This window comes from Cajanus cajan, chromosome 5 (genome assembly GCF_000230855.2).
Source record: "Cajanus cajan strain Asha chromosome 5, NIPB_CcT2T_4, whole genome shotgun sequence".
NCBI lineage: Eukaryota > Viridiplantae > Streptophyta > Magnoliopsida > Fabales > Fabaceae > Cajanus > Cajanus cajan.
In genome coordinates this window covers 55,020,498-55,040,320 of record NC_138521.1, presented here as the reverse complement: position 1 = coordinate 55,040,320, position 19,823 = coordinate 55,020,498, and the positions used below count along the sequence as shown (strand labels likewise).

At 29.3% G+C, this 19,823-nt stretch overlaps 2 protein-coding genes across 2 annotated transcripts; one reads left to right on the top strand and one right to left on the bottom strand.

Moving 5' to 3' along the window:
• The first annotated feature begins 2,996 nt into the window (after nt 1–2,996).
• BETA-VPE (beta vacuolar processing enzyme) lies at nt 2,997–7,386 on the top strand. The gene is made up of 9 exons (XM_020370788.3): nt 2,997–3,468; nt 3,552–3,716; nt 4,850–5,006; nt 5,696–5,781; nt 5,877–6,076; nt 6,230–6,278; nt 6,358–6,567; nt 6,662–6,868; nt 6,981–7,386. The coding sequence occupies exons 1-9, from the start codon at nt 3,244–3,246 to the stop codon at nt 7,161–7,163; spliced, it is 1,482 nt and encodes a 493-aa protein (XP_020226377.1). The 5' UTR covers nt 2,997–3,243; the 3' UTR covers nt 7,164–7,386.
• A 1,652-nt stretch (nt 7,387–9,038) lies between these two features.
• On the bottom strand, nt 9,039–9,559 carry LOC109807020 (auxin-responsive protein SAUR36-like). Its single transcript, XM_020369545.2, has 2 exons — nt 9,207–9,559; nt 9,039–9,108 (listed from the first exon to the last, which is right to left on the bottom strand). The coding sequence occupies exons 1-2, from the start codon at nt 9,557–9,559 to the stop codon at nt 9,039–9,041; spliced, it is 423 nt and encodes a 140-aa protein (XP_020225134.2).
• Nucleotides 9,560–19,823: the final 10,264 nt, after the last annotated feature.

Here is a 19,823-nt window from a genome sequence, read left to right as displayed (position 1 = left end):
TCTTAGCTTTCTTTTGAGATAGGTTTGAATATGTGGAAGATTTGTTTAAGATTATGGGATGCTATGTTGTAAAGTTGGTTCATATACATGTTATACGATGTAAAATGGTGATTGATTCATAAATATGCTTGAGAGTGATATATGAATATTTAAACATATATTCTAACATGATTTAGTATGCATGTATGTTGATACGAGGATGATGATGATTAGGATGGTGAATTGACCATGTATGTGATGCATTGTTGTATGTTATGCCTTATGACATGTGTCTAGCTTAGGATTTGAGGAGAGAATTTTTTTTTTTTTTTAAATCTTGAAGAGCTCACATAGAGTTTTTTGAAAGTGTTGCTTGTATTGACCACTGATTTGAAAGCTCTCTTAGAGAGGTAAGTATTTGGGAGTGGTTTTTGGCTGAGGTGAGTCTCCTCTAAGTCCTTAACTGATGTTAGAGCGAGGTAGGAGGTCAAGGGTTCTTTCCTTAACCAGGTACCTAGGAAGGTTGTTTGGTCCCTTGCAGATAGTCGATGGGTGAACTCCACAAGTGACTTGGTAATGTATGCCAAGGTTGTGGTAAGCCTATACCCAACTATACTATACCTAATGGTGGAACCAGACTTTCATTAGTGTAAGTGACACGATCCGAGTAAATCCAATAAGGGATTTGATATCTCGATTTGCTATGACCAAGCAGACGCATTGGGCGTGAAAATGGTTGGAGTGATTTCGATAGGATGAGATGTCACTTATACTATTTTGTTAATAGGGAGATCTTTTAGGTGAATGTGTGACAACGCATTAGATGATTGATATACATTAATATCTTTCATGTGTTCTTTAATTGCATGATTTTTGTTAATTATGATGAAGTGTATGACTGTATGGTGCTTACTAGTACAAAAGAGGTGTACTACGTCAGACATTTTCAGCTTTTTACGTCAGAAAACATACCGACATAGAAGCGGGAGACGTAAATTTTACGTCGGATCCACAAAACCGACGTAAATTTACGTCGGACATTACAACATCCGACGTAAAAAAGTAGGAAAAAAAATAAAAAATAAAAACATAAAAATGCCAGCAGAACGGCCCGTTCTGCTTCTAGAACAAGTCATTCAGCTTCGTATAACAACCCAAAAGAAAACGCCCACTACCTATACAAATAGAACAACCAAAAAATCAAATAAAACAGATAGCCAGAGTAGCAATGCGAAGTAGAAAAGTGCTAACGAAACCTTGATTCATACCTGAGGAGCAGCAACAATGTGCAAATGAGTAACAAAGAGTTCATCCCTCTGCAAAAAACAAAAAAAATGATTCAGTAACAAAGGAGAGGGAGAGGGTTTAGAGAGAAAAAAATGAAAAGTGATGAAGAGTGAATGCGCGCGGTGTGCCTCGCGCTGTCTTATTCAAATTTGCGTCCTTTTTTACGTCGGACCTGGTAGGGTCCGACGTAAAAAAGTTCGCAAAAATTACAAAAATGCCACCGCGTTTTTTTTACGTCGGATTTAAGTATTTCTGACGTAAAAGAGGTGACGTAATATGCTAATTTTCCACTAGTGTTGACTTCATGATTGGTGATTTGATAACTGAGTAACATGGATGTTGATTCTTATGCTTGTATGGTTGTTTATTAAATTCTAGCTTATCCTTCTGTTTTCATGTGAATGGACTGTTATGATTATACTATATATGGAAGCAGGTTAGAGTTAAGTTGGAGCTGCTATGATCGTTGCGGAGGTGTTGTAGTTTTGTTTTAGTGTCAAAGTTATTGTTGGAGTAATTGGTTACGTGTGCTTGCCTGGTATTAGGGTAGTACTATTTTGGATGACTGTATATACATAGTATTCTATTTTGTACATAAATATGTGATTTTATCATTACATTTATATAGAGGTGTATATTTTGTTATCCAATTTAATATTTTATCTTAGTCGGCTAGTAAATTCTACAATTTCTCTAAATGTAGGAACTATAACGGATCGTTATAAAATCATTACATCTTAAATCAGTATTTAGATCAATTAAATAATCAATCTAATTTTAAAAAATTAATAATTATAATTAATTAACACTAATTTTCTTTTACTCTAACAATTTAAAGTTATATAACTTTTTCTAAATAGTTTTATCATAAAATACACTCGTAAATATAAGTTGATTTTCAAATATCAATAAAATTCTCTTTGATTCTAATTATAATATAATTTTCTAAATTGTAATCTTTTAAAAGATATTTTACTATTTTTATAAAATATTATTTTTACTATATATGTTTTTTTATTATTAAATAATAATTTTTTTAAAATATTTTTTTTTTCACTTTAAAATTCTTAAAAATTCTAATCGATATTTATCAATTATTATTAATATTGATGGATATATTTTGATATAACAAAATATAAAAGTTAAATTAATACATGATAATTTAAAAATCAATAAAATTAAATAAAATGACTATTTATATTAGTATGTGTAATTGTATTATAAATATCTTATAATAAAAATTGAAGAAATTATTTACTAAGTTAGTTGAAATAGATGCATAAGTATTTAAATTCGATGGAATAGTTACACTCACATTATGACAAATAAAATTAGATTCTGACACAACGAATCGAAAATAACAAAATACTTAATAAGTTCGTCGCCGGTAAAATAAATTATTCATACTAAATTAAGATATATTTATTTCATGGTCTTGTTAACCAAAAACATTAGTTAAAGAACTAATATATAACCTTTTAAATTAAAATCCAAAAAGAAGATACATATACAAAAATGTATATACAAATTGCTAAAAAAAATATTATGGTTCAATTCTTTATCCGTAGCTAAAAGCACCTTAACATGTTGCTTATTTCAATTTGTGTATAGAAGTTGCTTTCACGAATCCTACATATATTTGTTCGTATAATAATTAAAGTAACGTTAATCCCTCACCCAAGCACAGTACCCTAGTCAGTGGATATAAATATACTAAACCAGCGGCAGCAGAATAAGCCATGCTTTCATACAAGTGAGTGGTTTCCTGAAAAGGAGAGAGAGACAAAAATAAGCTCCAACACAGAAGAAAAAGAAAAAGAAAAAAAAATAACAAGTCTCGTCGCGGAGGCAGTCCTAGACACGCACACGGAACCGTTTTTAACGTGTCACGCTCTAAATTTGCATGGCATCTTGTCCTTGATCGAGTCAAATCCTTAATAAACCCTCTCCTCACTCTGTTTTACAACGTTTGTGGTCATGGCGGATCATCGCTCTCATCGAAGCAAAACGACGTGGTGCAGCCTCGTATTATGGTCATGGATGTTGGTGGCGCACAGTGCAGCCGCGAGGCCCAACCGGAGGGAGTGGGACTCGGTCATAAAGTTACCGACTGAACCGGTTGATGCTGATGCGGATGAAGTGGGAACGCGATGGGCTGTTCTGGTTGCCGGTTCCAACGGCTATGGAAATTACAGGCATCAAGTGAGTTTCCTTTTTTAGTTTTTATGTTTTTTATTTATGGATGTGATGATGAATTAAATTAAATTAAATACAATACAATACAGGCAGATGTGTGCCATGCATACCAGTTGCTGATAAAAGGTGGACTCAAAGAGGAGAACATTGTGGTGTTTATGTACGATGACATAGCTACCAACGAGTTGAATCCTAGACCTGGAATCATCATTAACCATCCCCAGGGACAAGATGTGTATGCTGGTGTTCCTAAGGTGACTTTTTTTTTTTTTGGTTAACTCTCCAACGTATAAATTAAGCTAACAAATTTAAGTGCTTAAAGTTTGATTAAAGTGGGATACACGGTGCTGATTATTTAATTCGTTTGCCATCGCATGTGATTATGATCCGATGAAAGCTCTCTAATTCTAAACCAATGTTTCAAGCTTTTGCATCTTTTTTAAATTAATTATTTTTCCCAAAAGGTGAATGGTTGTAATAATATTACTCCATTCTGAAGTGGACAACTTTTTCTTTCTTAAATTTCTTTTTCTGAAAATAATTTGGTGCAACAGGTGTGCACGGGATGGGTATATACTTATATATTCGAAAGGAAAATAAATGATATCGATTAAACGGAATTTTGTTTGGATGTCTTTGATATAGTAATACTATATCAACATTAATTTATTGCGTATAGGAAGAAAACAGGGGTATGTGAAATAAAATGGGCTATGAAATGGAAAGATAAGAACTGAAAAATTGTACAACAAAAAAAGGTGATGTGAAAATAATATTTCTAAAACCAAATAAAAAAAAGCTCACCTAATAGTTGTTGAAAACTAAGATTAAATTACCCATAAATAAAAAGGAAATGGGCATTATTTAACATTTATCTCATGGACGCCTGTGCGTTGGAGCATCTCCTAAGTTGAATTTCTTTTTGATGGAAAGGTACGTTGATATTATATACTTGACTCGCGAATCAACTTTTCTTTTCTTTTGAAAGAAAAAAAGAAGCTCCCTTTGAAACTTTTGTTGGTGGCAATTGATTTTTTTGATTAGAGTAATTGTGGTTCTTTGCATATCCATCATAATGGAGTAACTTCAGATATAATATATTTGGCTTGATAAGTTTGAAGAGAAAATTGGTTAACCAATTGTTGGGTTGTTGATGATAGGTATTAGCGTGGTGAGACGTCTTTGACAAATAAAATAGACGTTTAAAGTTTGCGTTCCTATTGAAGATATTTTTTCAAATAGTAATATTTTAATGGTCAATTCACAAGCTAGCACTATTATTCATTGATTACAGTAACAAAGTAGAAAATGGGTTGTTAGCTATTGCAAGTTGAGTGCATGTTCTGTATATCTTTTGATGAGAATTTTATTTTATTTATTTCTGTAGGATTACACTGGTGATGAAGTGACATCGCAGAACCTCTTCGCGGTAATTCTTGGGGACAAGAGTAAAGTTAAGGGAGGAAGTGGCAAGGTGATCGATAGTAAACCTGAAGACAGAATATTTATATATTACTCTGATCACGGTGGTCCGGGAGTTCTTGGTGAGTTAAGTCTCAAGTCAATTAAGTGTGACTTCAATTTTTTCCTAGGGTTCTTCTAGTCCAAAAATATAAATTAAAAATTCCCGATACCGTAGAACCTTTTCTTTAGTTGGTCTTAAATTATTCAGTTGGTTCTAAATTATTCAGTTGGTCCTAAATTAAAAACTCGAAGTGGGTCCCTAATAATTGGGTTTTCGGTCATGCGAATGTTTTTTAAATTGAGTCCAGCTTTTTTAAAATTGTCTTGGGTTTTTAAAATTCAAGTAAATCATCATTCTTTTAGTGGATTTAAGCTGTCAGAAACTAATTCCAAGACCTTTTTATTTCTTATTTTAGTTTAACAACAAATTTAAAAATTCTTAAACCATTTGAAGACTAATTTAGCCTTGTTCCGAAGTAATATCATGACCCAGTTGCATATCTTACTATTCTTGTACTATTATAAGATTTGGTACACTTGGATGCATTTACGAATTTCGAAATACCAAAATTTGATCATATGATTGACAAATACATTTTAATAATTAATTCCCCACATCGATGAGAATTACGAGAATGATCGACAAATATGAACCTTCAAACTTCAGCCATAGAGATACATTTTAATATGAATATAGTTGTATAAAATAAAATTATCCATGGGTGTAAAAATGATCAAAACAGCTTATTCATTTCCTATTTGTTTGCAGGGATGCCAAACATGCCATACCTCTATGCCATGGATTTTATTGACGTTTTGAAGAAGAAACATGCATCTGGAGGCTACAAGGAGATGGTAAAAATTTCATATCTCTAGTATATCATGACTGGAAATGATGACATTTTAATCATGATAACTTATTAAGGAGTTATGTATCATGTGTCATGTAGGTTATATACGTGGAAGCTTGTGAAAGTGGAAGCATGTTTGAGGGTATAATGCCCAATGATCTGAACATTTACATCACAACTGCATCGAATGCTCAAGAGAATAGTTGGGGAACTTATTGTCCAGGAATGGAACCTTCTCCACCTCCAGAGTACATCACTTGCCTAGGGGATTTGTACAGCGTTGCTTGGATGGAAGACAGGTACTAATATATTGTCTTTCACATTGGAATTCAATTGTTATTAATGGCCTCAAATTTTAAGTATTTTAATGATGATTGAAGAATTAATGGGTTGATCATGTTGGCACCTTAAACATTAACTTTCTCTCCCTCTGGTGCTTGAATTTGCTGCAGTGAAACTCACAATCTAAAAAGAGAATCCGTGAAACAACAATACTATTCGGTAAGACATTCTTTTAATGAATTCCAATATTTATTAGCATCGGGGAAAAGAACAAAAATACAAAGCTATTTTTGTGCAGGTTAAGAAACGCACTTCAAATTTTAACAACTATGCGATGGGTTCTCATGTGATGCAATATGGAGATACAAACATCACAGGTGAAAAGCTTTATTTATACCAAGGTTTTGATCCCGACACTGTGAACTTTCCTCCACACAACGGCGAGCTAGAAACTAAAATGGAAGTTGTTAACCAGAGAGATGCAGAGCTTATCTTTATGTGGCAAATGGTATGGCTATTTTCCCCTGAAGTAATCATCATATACTTGTGATCTTGTAATAACTAACATCAATACATAAAATTGTTTTTTTCTTTTTTTACAGTATCAGAGATCAAACCATCATCCAGAAAAGAAGACAGATATCCTGAAACAAATTGCGGAGACAGTGAAGCATAGGAAACACTTGGATGGTAGCATGGATTTGATTGGTCTTTTACTGTACGGACCAGGAAAAGGTTCTTCTATTCTACAATCCGTGAGGGCCCCTGGTCTACCCCTTGTTGATGACTGGATATGCTTAAAATCAATGGTAAACATAAAGCCTGAGTATTCTTGTTCCTTTTAAACATTCATTGCACATGAACAAGAGTTTAAATGTTATCATCTTACATTGATTATTGATATTAAACATGGGGTTGCAGGTGCGTGTGTTTGAAACACACTGTGGGTCACTGACTCAGTATGGCATGAAACACATGCGAGCATTCGCCAACATTTGCAACAGTGGCGTTTCTGAGGCCTCCATGGAAGAGGCTAGTGTGGCAGCCTGTGGTGGCTATGATGCTGGGCTATTACATCCATCAAACAGAGGCTATAGTGCTTGATTTTGGGTTCTAACACAAAGCCTTAAAAGCCCGTTTGATAATGTAATACCCTGAATTGCATTGTTCCCTACTGTTTGTGTCAAATTTGTTTTTGGTATAACTAGACCAGTCGAATAGCATACCAAAGTGTTATACGTTCGTGCATTAGTCATGTACATATGTGTAATACCTTTTACCTTTTTATAAGATAAATTAGTTTATTAACATCCATTTGGGATGAAAATCTTATGTCTCCCAAGTCTGTCATCAATTCCTCACGTCAGTTAAAAAAATATTAACGGAGTAGTTTCACTTCACCTCACAACGGATTACCAGAGAATGAATATGTTTGGAAATGTTTCTTCCATGGTTTACGTGCGGTTTCCTGCTGTTTTTTTTCCATGTTTATCTGGTTCTTGTTTCATTTTCTACCATAGTTATTCCATTCACACCACATGAATTGAATTCCACCTCTTGCACAATTTTGGTTTCCTTCCTTTGATTGTACAGTAAATTCCTTATTCTTTAATTTCTTCAGCATGGTGTCTAAGTTCAAGGGACTAGAAAAGATCTTTGATTGCGTTAAAGTTTCGGAAAAACATTCTCTACCTGTTTTCTGTGATTGTTGATGCATCTGAGGTGCGAAACAGACCCAGGATTATTAGAAAGCCTTGGCCAAACACAGATAGATTCGCAGAAATTAGAGAGAAGATGGAAAACTGACCAAAGACGTAAATTAATTTTAACTTTAATCTAAATTTAACTGATGTGATTATTCATTGACGTGGCATTTTGTTATTGGGGGACAGAAATTAGGCACAAGGTATAAGTATAAACAATCTATTCGATGTTCTATTTTCTTTGGTGGAGCAGAGTATTCTGTTGCTTTCTTTTCATGAAATTCATCATTAAGTATAAACAATATATTGGTCTAAACTTCTTACCAAAAGAGAAAAATCAGTTCCATTGGACCAGAGTAAATTAATAGTGACTGTAACGAAGCTTGAACCATAATTGAGATTATATTTTTAGCTGAAAATTGGCCTTAGTGTTTCGAAAATACCACTGTTTTTAGTTTTTATTTTAATGTCAAACAATTAATAAAGTGAAGGTTAATTAAATATTTGTCTGCATTACTTATTTAAAATATAATAAGATTTTGAATTTAGAAAAAAAAAAATCATTTAAATATACATTATTTTTTAATTTAATATGGTATACCAACATGTAGAAGTTAAGACTAATTAATTGTATTTAATTCTATTCAAGACAAATAAAAAAAAATGAATATATAATATCTTTAAGGCTTAAATATGTTTTATGTATTTAATTCTATTCAAGAGAAATAAAAAGAACACATGAATATATAATATCTTTAAGGTTTAAATATGTTTTTAGTTCTTCAAATTTAAGACAAATTTATTTTTGGTCTCTCAAATTTAAAATTATTGTTTTTAGTCTCTATAATTTTTAAAAATCTTATTTTAGTTCTTTAGGTCACTAATAACATATTTAAAAATGATTAATTAAGACAGTTATGTATTATCAACTAGATTTAATGTGATATTTTTACTAATAGGGATACTAATAGATAAATTTTATGTAATAATGTTTGATAAATTTTTTAACAAAATTTAAATATAAGGACTAAATTAAGATTTTTTTAAAATTACAGAGATTAAAAATAATAATTTTAAATTTGAGGGACTAAAAATAAATTTACTCTAAATTTAAAAGATTAAAAATACATTGAAGCCTTTCTTTAATATATAGTGTTTCATACTATCTTTCAACTAATAAGTTTTGGATTGGACCATGTTTTAAAATTTGAGTTTGAGCCTCAAAAGTTAACTCTCACTCGTGTTCAACAGCATGGATAGATCCACTATTGACGACTTATATGAGTTGAATATCCAATGTTTTGTATAGAAACAGAGAAGAAGCTTTTGAGTTAGAAACCCGTAAACTGAGTGAAAATTGCATTAATGTTATTACAGCATGGTACTGAGAGCATTTTGGTTTTACTGTGATTTTAAGTTGATGGAAGCACAAGTGCCAAGGCACCTGTGATAGCTTGGGGTGGTGGCAATAATCTTTTGAACTCTCTCAAACTCGGAGATTTTACAGGGTATGGTTATGACACCAGGATGATCGAATCCGTAAACATTTTCTGCATCCTCCAATAGCTTTCCAAGCAGAGGGTGATTGAAGTGAGTAACCGGTACCAATACACGCTGTTTCTCATCTTCAGATTCACCCACATACACTGCCAAGTGTCCCTTTGGTAGCTCTATTGGGCTCTTGCCCAATTGCACATACTTGGGTTCCCACTCTGGCAAACACAACCAATTGGTTCTTTGTCCAAAACATCGCACCAATTTCAAGATCACATACTTGGGGTTGGCACACTTTCTCATCATTCTCACGGCCTATGGCAATAGTTTCAACTTTCACACGAGTATGTACTCTTTTATTAGTTGATTATGGTCCTTTTTAAAGACCCGAATGAAATAGTTCCGTACTATGATTCACTTGGCATCGGAATTTCGCTCGTGTTTTTATTCGAACGATAAGATAAAGGAAGAGCACTAGAGGTGAGACAGAATAAGTGGCAAGCCGGTGAATGGTCCAAATATTTATCTTGTCTTTTATGGAAATATGACAATTAAATTTGGAAGAATTTTCTTGTTAGCCTTTTCAATTCTTGGTTTTTATCAACCGGCATATCCTTTTCCTTCGACATTGCCCAGAAAGGTTTTTTCATATTTGTAGCTTGGGAAGAGAGAAAGGAAACACGATATATCCGTCCTTGTGAGATTATGTGACGCAATTGGAGTTAAATAATGACCAATTTGTGGTACTTTTCGGAATAAAAAAGGTTCAATTTATGGTGCAGTTTGAGACTTGGTAGGGGAGAATGAGTCGGATTATATATTTGGATGATAGTTTCTAGGCTAATTCTATAAGAGACTTAGTTATGCAAGTTAATGTCGTGGTAGGCTCACACCAAGCTATTCTACCCTGGGATGAATACTAGATTTCCTAGTTTAAGTGATGAAATTCAAGAAACCATGTTATGAATTTGTATCCAAATTGGTTATTGGTTTAAAATGTGTAAAAAGATTGTGTTGGTTTAGTAGGATCAAATCACTTAGACTGCTCACTTTTTTTATAAGAGATCTCCGTAGATAAATACATGATGACTAATATAGTTGAGGTTTTATGCATATGATGTGTTGATTATGATGATGCTCATATGCTATGTTGAATGACATGATTGTGGTGTAAGTTGAAATGTTGTGATATCATCAAGTTAGTTACCTTTTAAGGTTGTTGAATACCATGTTGAGGTGTTGTTGTTAAGTTGTTATGTTGTAAGCCATGTTGTAGTTGTGTTGTGTGGTGTACATGTTGGTGTGAGTAGTATAATTGATTAACTTCTATACTTATTATATAATTATTCTTGTGTATACTAATTTATCCTTACATATTTTTTTGTAGTTGGACTACAATGATCATATTTATATGAGAGCAAGGATGGGAAAGGTTCAAGGTTCAAGGCAGAGATGTTTAGAGGCCATGCAGAAGGAAGACATGTTATTTTGTTAGGTTACTCTGATATAACTAATTGGTTTAGTTATTGTTTGACCAATTACTTAGAATTATTATTTAGTACTAAATTTTGTACATATGTACATACTTGTATAATTATTATGTTGCATTAGTCATGGTTGCAAAATTATTTATATATATATATATATATTATTGCTTTAGTTGTTCCGAAATTCTTTACATCTATATATATTATTGAGTTTATATCTAGGCATTTGTTATATATAAATCTTAGATAATTAAATATTTTTTGTTACTAGTAATTGAACCATTAAGAGTAAAAATGACAAGTCATTATACTAAAACTATTATTTTTTAATAAATAGTATTAATGATTTTTTCTTGTTACTTATTTAATATTTTAAAATATGCAAACTTTGCTAATAAAAAATACGAAAACTTTTAATTAAACTGTGTGTCTGTCTGCCATAATAAGAAATACAATGTTATGCGTCGTAAAGAGTTGGGACTTATATTGCATGTACATTATTAACTGTTTGGTAATTAATGAAGAAACTGTATGCAAATGACCACTTGTAAATGTTTTAACATTTAAGTAAGTTTTAAGTTGTTGTAAAAAAAAAAAAAAAAGTAAGCTTCGAGTTTAATGAAAAATTGTAAAAATTAGAGGAAATAAATATGAAATCTCTATATTTCTTTTTCAATATATTTATTTTAATCAATCAACTTAATAGATAGATAGATAGATAGATAGATAGATAGATAGATAGATAGATAGATAGATAGATAGATAGATAGATAGATAGATAGATAGATAGATAGATAGATAGATAGATAGATAGATAGATAGATAGATAGATAGATAGATAGATAGATAGATAGATAGATAGATAGATAGATAGATAGATAGATAGATAGATAGATAGATAGATAGATAGATAGATAGATAGATAGATAGATAGATAGATAGATAGATAGATAGATAGATAGATAGATAGATAGATAGATAGATAGATAGATAGATAGATAGATAGATAGATAGATAGATAGATAGATAGATAGATAGATAGATAGATAGATAGATAGATAGATAGATAGATAGATAGATAGATAGATAGATAGATAGATAGATAGATAGATAGATAGATAGATAGATAGATAGATAGATAGATAGATAGATAGATAGATAGATAGATAGATAGATAGATAGATAGATAGATAGATAGATAGATAGATAGATAGATAGATAGATAGATAGATAGATAGATAGATAGATAGATAGATAGATAGATAGATAGATAGATAGATAGATAGATAGATAGATAGATAGATAGATAGATAGATAGATAGATAGATAGATAGATAGATAGATAGATAGATAGATAGATAGATAGATAGATAGATAGATAGATAGATAGATAGATAGATAGATAGATAGATAGATAGATAGATAGATAGATAGATAGATAGATAGATAGATAGATAGATAGATAGATAGATAGATAGATAGATAGATAGATAGATAGATAGATAGATAGATAGATAGATAGATAGATAGATAGATAGATAGATAGATAGATAGATAGATAGATAGATAGATAGATAGATAGATAGATAGATAGATAGATAGATAGATAGATAGATAGATAGATAGATAGATAGATAGATAGATAGATAGATAGATAGATAGATAGATAGATAGATAGATAGATAGATAGATAGATAGATAGATAGATAGATAGATAGATAGATAGATAGATAGATAGATAGATAGATAGATAGATAGATAGATAGATAGATAGATAGATAGATAGATAGATAGATAGATAGATAGATAGATAGATAGATAGATAGATAGATAGATAGATAGATAGATAGATAGATAGATAGATAGATAGATAGATAGATAGATAGATAGATAGATAGATAGATAGATAGATAGATAGATAGATAGATAGATAGATAGATAGATAGATAGATAGATAGATAGATAGATAGATAGATAGATAGATAGATAGATAGATAGATAGATAGATAGATAGATAGATAGATAGATAGATAGATAGATAGATAGATAGATAGATAGATAGATAGATAGATAGATAGATAGATAGATAGATAGATAGATAGATAGATAGATAGATAGATAGATAGATAGATAGATAGATAGATAGATAGATAGATAGATAGATAGATAGATAGATAGATAGATAGATAGATAGATAGATAGATAGATAGATAGATAGATAGATAGATAGATAGATAGATAGATAGATAGATAGATAGATAGATAGATAGATAGATAGATAGATAGATAGATAGATAGATAGATAGATAGATAGATAGATAGATAGATAGATAGATAGATAGATAGATAGATAGATAGATAGATAGATAGATAGATAGATAGATAGATAGATAGATAGATAGATAGATAGATAGATAGATAGATAGATAGATAGATAGATAGATAGATAGATAGATAGATAGATAGATAGATAGATAGATAGATAGATAGATAGATAGATAGATAGATAGATAGATAGATAGATAGATAGATAGATAGATAGATAGATAGATAGATAGATAGATAGATAGATAGATAGATAGATAGATAGATAGATAGATAGATAGATAGATAGATAGATAGATAGATAGATAGATAGATAGATAGATAGATAGATAGATAGATAGATAGATAGATAGATAGATAGATAGATAGATAGATAGATAGATAGATAGATAGATAGATAGATAGATAGATAGATAGATAGATAGATAGATAGATAGATAGATAGATAGATAGATAGATAGATAGATAGATAGATAGATAGATAGATAGATAGATAGATAGATAGATAGATAGATAGATAGATAGATAGATAGATAGATAGATAGATAGATAGATAGATAGATAGATAGATAGATAGATAGATAGATAGATAGATAGATAGATAGATAGATAGATAGATAGATAGATAGATAGATAGATAGATAGATAGATAGATAGATAGAGGAAGATTCAAATAACACCGGTATAACTTTTACTAAGTATTATATCGCTAAATAACTTTATATTACATATGGATTTTACAAATCCAACCATTGAATTATAACTTTATATCACTTTATATGTTTATATCAATTTTTGTTAAAATTAAACAACTTGAAGGTAATCAAAATGTTCATATTTTATTAGATTTTGAAATGTATATATTACATCAATTTTGTTTTTATAAGAATGAAGTATCAAATCATCTTGGATTAATATAAAATTTTGTTTATATGATCTAAGAGTAAAGAACTTTCAATCTAACGATTGGATTTATAAAATTCACATTTAATATAAAGTTATTGAACGATATAATATTTAGTAAAGGTTACACCAGTATAATACTTAGAGAGAAAGAGAGATTCACTTACTCTAAGAGTAAGTTTACCTATATTTACTTCACACAATAAATCATGTTCTATATCAAATTTCAACAATCTAACCGTTGAATAAAAAATTCTTAATATATAGATCAAGCTTGTAAATTTTTAAAATTTTGAAAACTATTTGATACTTCATTTCATTAATTCAAATGAACATATAAAATATTTTTATGATTATCCATCAATTTGAATTAAAGAAACAAAGTATCAAATAATTTTAAAAATTTGCAGACTTGATAAACTTTATATATAGACAACATAACTAATTCAACAACACAACAACCTATGTGTTGTCATGCATATCAACTAAGAGATCTCTTATAACATTGGTGAGCATTCTAAGTGACTTGACCTTACCAAACAAACAACAACATGATATCAATCCATAATACAACATGGTTTCTTGGATTTCACCTCTTAAATTAGGAAAGTCTAATACGCGACTTCAAGAATAGTGTAGCTTAGGTATAAGTCCGTCATGACATTAACATGCATTAATCAAGTCACTTATGGTTACAACCCACTAATTATCCCTATGACACCATGCATACCTTTCTATTAATCAATTAAGGATTTTACCTCTCGACTTCATACCTTACTCAATTTGGCTACTTCTAAACTAGTATGGTTCGACCTAACCCCTATATGATATCAACTAAGGACCTAGAGGAGACTCAATGCTCCACTTCAAGACACAACTATACTCAAGAAGAGTTTTTCAAAAACTAAGCTCTAAAAGATAAAAAAGAAGAAGGGAATTTCTTTAGCTCTAGAGCCTATCTATCCAATTTCTCTCTAAATTTCTTAAGAAAATGAATTTATGAAGTTCAAATCTTAAAAAAATCTTATATATATTATCTTAAACTTGATCAACAATGACTTTAGCTCAAAACAACTCTAAATAACTAAAATCATAAAATTCATTAATCTTTAGAATTTTAAAACATTAAACAACAAACCATATAAATCACATATTTAATAAATTTAAATAAAGAATCATATAATTTACAATATTACAACTAGAACATCATTAAGACATCTCCAGTTTGAAATTCTCTTATACCACGCTTAACCCTATTTTTTGCAGCAGGACCACTGAAATGGCGTGTTAAGTTATACGTCCAAGATTCAAATTAAATTGTTGGGAGACGGTGGTTGGCACATGATTGTAAATTTTAATATGTCAGGGTAAAATAATGGAGTAAGAGGGTAATCATTCCAAGTTCCGCACTCTGAAACTTTGTTTGTTCTCATTTCTTAATCTTATTATTAATGATATAATTGTAAGTATTATTTTGAAGGGGACATGTAAACCAATTATCATCATGTATCGATTAAATATAGTATAGTCCGTGTAGCCTTTCACATTATTGTTGTTTATCTCACTTTTCACTGTCATTACAGTCATTCCCAATCCGCCAATCGAAACTTAAGAACAAGTTACAACGTATAAAAAATTTATGATTTTATTACCCTTTTTCTTAGAAAATCTTTTAAATTTTAGAATAAAATATTTCTGTAAAAATTTAAATTAATAATATTATTGCTATAGTTTCTCATCATAATTTTTAATTAAATTTTTATATATTAATTGGTTTAATTATTTTCTAGCCAAAAAAAATCACATTAATGAGTTCTTTAAATATATTAAGATATTAATAAAATTATGATAAAATTAAACTGAAAATAAAATAAAAAATGTACTAATAATTTTTTTAAAAAGCTTAATTTATTAATCTTTATTACTTCCATTTCTCTTTACCTATATCCTCTCAAGAAGCTAATATGCAAATTAAGACAAACCATTAAGTTTTACCTACTAATAAGAGAATTAGAATATATATATATATATAATTATAAATTCAAATTTTATTGTCATCATTTCAATTAAAAATAATACAATACATTATGCTTTCATAAGTTAAAATAGTATTTTACTCGATCCTTAAATAAATTTACAATTACTACAACCTCTTTTAATAAAAGATCTGCTCAATGAATAAAAAACTTAATTACACTTATAGTTATTCTAATATTATAATCATGCTAATTTAGTCACTTAAATTTCAGCCACACAAAATTAAAAGTAGTATCAGTTCGGATTAAATTTGATTTTTTTACTAAACCTAAAGGCAAAATATAAACACACCTATTTTTTTTAAAATTATTTTTAACCCCTTAATCAACAACCTTAATTTACTAAATAGGGCTTGTTAGTACATTATTTTTGAAAAATAAAATAAAGTAAAAGGACACTGAAATTTGTAATTATTAGCCATCGAGCATTTAGCCAACAAACGATACACATGATCTGTGCATGTTTTTCCGTGCCAGAACAGTTATTGACCGGAGCAGTCGGTTATAAATTTATAATACGAGTATTATGATGAACAAGATTATCCATGACTTTTATGTACATTTATTTTAGGTTGATTTAAAAATATCTGTTTTAAACTTTTATAAAAAAATAAAAATAAAAATATTCTAAAATAAATTAAAACTTAGACATGCAATTTCATCTAAACATTAAATAAAAATTTCATTGTAAATTTTAATAAATTAATAACAACTATATGACAAACTTCAGCTTAAATATCATCTCTTCAAATCACTTTACATATCCTCATATAATATATGTAAATTTTAATATTAAATAATTTGATTATTTAAAGAGGAATAATTTTTTTTAGAAAAACTAAATTGCTAAAAAAAATAATTAATTCCTTCAAAATAAATCATACGCACTTCAAGCTTCTCGTTATTATTTAATTGATTGTTATGATTAATTAAATGCATATACGAGTGGGCTAACTCTAATTATATCAACTTGTTCTTGAAGATCGAATTGTTATCCAAAAATTAATTACAAAACAACATTTTTATTACTTCATAAAAAAAATGTCTTCGAACTAAAGAGGAAATTTTTTAGTATTAATTAGATGTGTTCGTTATAGTATATAAGCTGCAACTTGCAATGTGTTTCTTGATCTCTTGGACGGACTATCAAATCCTCCTATCATATTATATAGGAGTCTGCATTTTCGTTTTGAATGAAATAAAAAAAATATTATTTGTTTTATTACATGAATTCAAAATTAAAATTAAACCATTAATATAATAAATAAAACAAACTGGTATAATTTTGGCTAAATTGATTTGACCTTGTTTGGGATATCTTTTTAAAATTAGTTCTAAAATTATATTTCATAAAAAATGTTTAAAACTGATTTTAGTTCGACAATGGTTTTTACCCTAAATACGTTTGAAATTTTGATTAAGACTATGTTGATGGGTAGTTCTTTAATTGAATTCTTTATCGGCATGCAGCGGGATGTTTGTTTAATTTAATTTTGACTGTATTGGATAGGTTCCAGATTTTCATACATCGAAGATAATATTCAATAAGTCGAGGAATTCTCAATCTTGTTAGACACATTTACTCTATGATTAAACTCTGGAGAAACTGGTGTATAAGTGTTACATAATAATAAAAAGTCTTCTTTGTATTTAAATGATTGAATTTTTAATCATATTATTTTTTCATCTATAAATATCTGCAATTCACTTTCAGAAGATATATTTTTATTTAAAAATATACCTAATACTCCAAACACTTCCTATAAGTATTAGAATCATTTTTACAGATTTACAAATACTGTTTGCAATCTTAATAAAAACTAATGACCAAATACTTTAATTTGAAGAGTTTTGAAAAGTATATTTCTCAACAAGTACATGACTATAATATTACAAGTTTGTTTAGGCCGAGGGTGTAAGGTAGGATCCCTAATTGGATGCATTCATTACAAATTCTAGATAAAACTCTCATCGTTAGTGGAATACAAGTAATGAGTAAAATGTATATTCAGGTGCAAGTGCGACGAAAAGTAATTCCATTTTTAGTTGGTGGTGACATTATATTTAATTAATGGAATCTATCTTACGTGTGCTCCGCGATTAATGATGATAAATCCGTTGCGAAATTTATCATGCATAAAGTGGCTTTTAACTTTTGTTTTCTCCTTTCCTCTAAGGATTTCAGTATTTATTTATTTATTTTTATTTTATGTTTTTTAACTAACAAACATATTGCACATTTGTACAAATACATATGAATACCATTGGTAATAATAGAGTTATGGATCTCTTCTAGAGGGACCTTTCTTTTAGTATAGTGCCTTAGTTGTTTGTCATATTTTTCCCATGTACCAAAAAAATACTTATAAATACGGATGAAATATAAAAATATTAATAAAAAAAAAGCATATAAAAGTTATTTAACTTTCCTATAAAATAAAGTTATTTTACTCTTATTAAAATTAAATTACAATAGAAGTATGAATTTTCTAACCTTAAATATGAAAATTCTCAAAAATATAAGGAGGGTTATAATAATACTAGTGTAACTTTTATTAAGTAATACACTACTCAATAACTTTATATTAAATGTGAATTTTGTAAATTCTACCGTTAGATTGAAAGTTCATATCACTTTATATGTTTATATCAAATTTTGTTAAAATTGAACAATAACTTGAAGGTAATCAAAGTGTTCATATTTTAGTATAGTATAATTTGAAATGTATATATTACGTTAATTTTGTTTTATAAGAATGAAGTATCAAAGCATCTTGAATTAATATAAAATTTTATTCATATGATTTAAGAGTAAAGAACTTTCAATCTAATTGTTGAATTTATAAAATTCACATTTAATATAAAATTATTGAGCAACGTAATACTTAATAAAAGTTACATTGATGTTATTATAACCCTCCTTCAAAAATATATAACTTAACTAATAGAAGATTATTTTGATGATAGTTATTACTCAAAAAAATCTAAATATTAATTAAAATAATTAAATAAATTTAAATATTTTATTAAATAATTAATAAAGAAAATGTAAATTTACTTTGATATCTAAGAAAAAAAAGTAAATATGTTAAAACAAAAAGAAGTAAATATGTATCACTATAAAAATAAAAATAAAAAGAAAGAAAGAAGTTTATTATATAGAGACAGATTAACTTCATTTCTTCCTTCTCTCTCTTAGATATCAATCAATAAACGTCTAGTTTTTCTTCCTCCACCATCCTCCACCAAATTTTTTTCATATAATTTCTCCACCGTTATCTATTTTCAATTTAGTTTCTTATCTATTTTTTACATCGTCAGAATTTAAATAGAAAAGGAAATAAACTTAGACAAAACAAATTAATAAGATGCAGAAAACTCAAAAAGACCACTTTTTTTTTTTTGGGTATGTGTTGTTGTGCATTAGGGAGGTTATCACACATGTCTCTATATTAGTGAGATATTGTCCGCTTTGGGTCTAAGTCCTCACGATTTTGCTTTTGGACATCAACCAAAAGGTCTCTCAACCAATAGAAATAACTGTGGGTATATAAACTCATGTTCATCTTCTTGTTTGAACAATGTGGGACTTTACTTGCATCCCAACAATCCTTCCCTTAAACAAAAGACCACGGTTTACCCCCTCCCTTACAGCGGAAACTACGAGTATTATCTGATGGTGGCCCCACAGAGCTCACTACTCGCGCTCAGAATGCTTGCACCGCCGCTCCATCATGACCCTTCATGTTACTAGGAAGTCTCTCTTCCACATGGACCCACCGTTAGGAAGACTTTCGACACAAGGGATCCCAAACT

Bases quoted from the DNA above. Each gene is read 5' to 3' on its own strand.
- LOC109807020 (XM_020369545.2), bottom strand. From the start codon at position 9,559: ATGAGAAAGTGTGCCAACCCCAAGTATGTGATCTTGAAATTGGTGCGA. The intron at 9,109-9,206 runs GTGCCTTGGCAC...ATTTTCACTCAG, and splicing joins ACCACCCCAAGCTATCACAG to TTTACGGGTTTCTAACTCAA.
- BETA-VPE (XM_020370788.3), top strand. From the start codon at position 3,244: ATGGCGGATCATCGCTCTCATCGAAGCAAAACGACGTGGTGCAGCCTC. The intron at 3,469-3,551 runs GTGAGTTTCCTT...AATACAATACAG, and splicing joins ATGGAAATTACAGGCATCAA to GCAGATGTGTGCCATGCATA. The intron at 6,077-6,229 runs GTACTAATATAT...AATTTGCTGCAG, and splicing joins GTTGCTTGGATGGAAGACAG to TGAAACTCACAATCTAAAAA.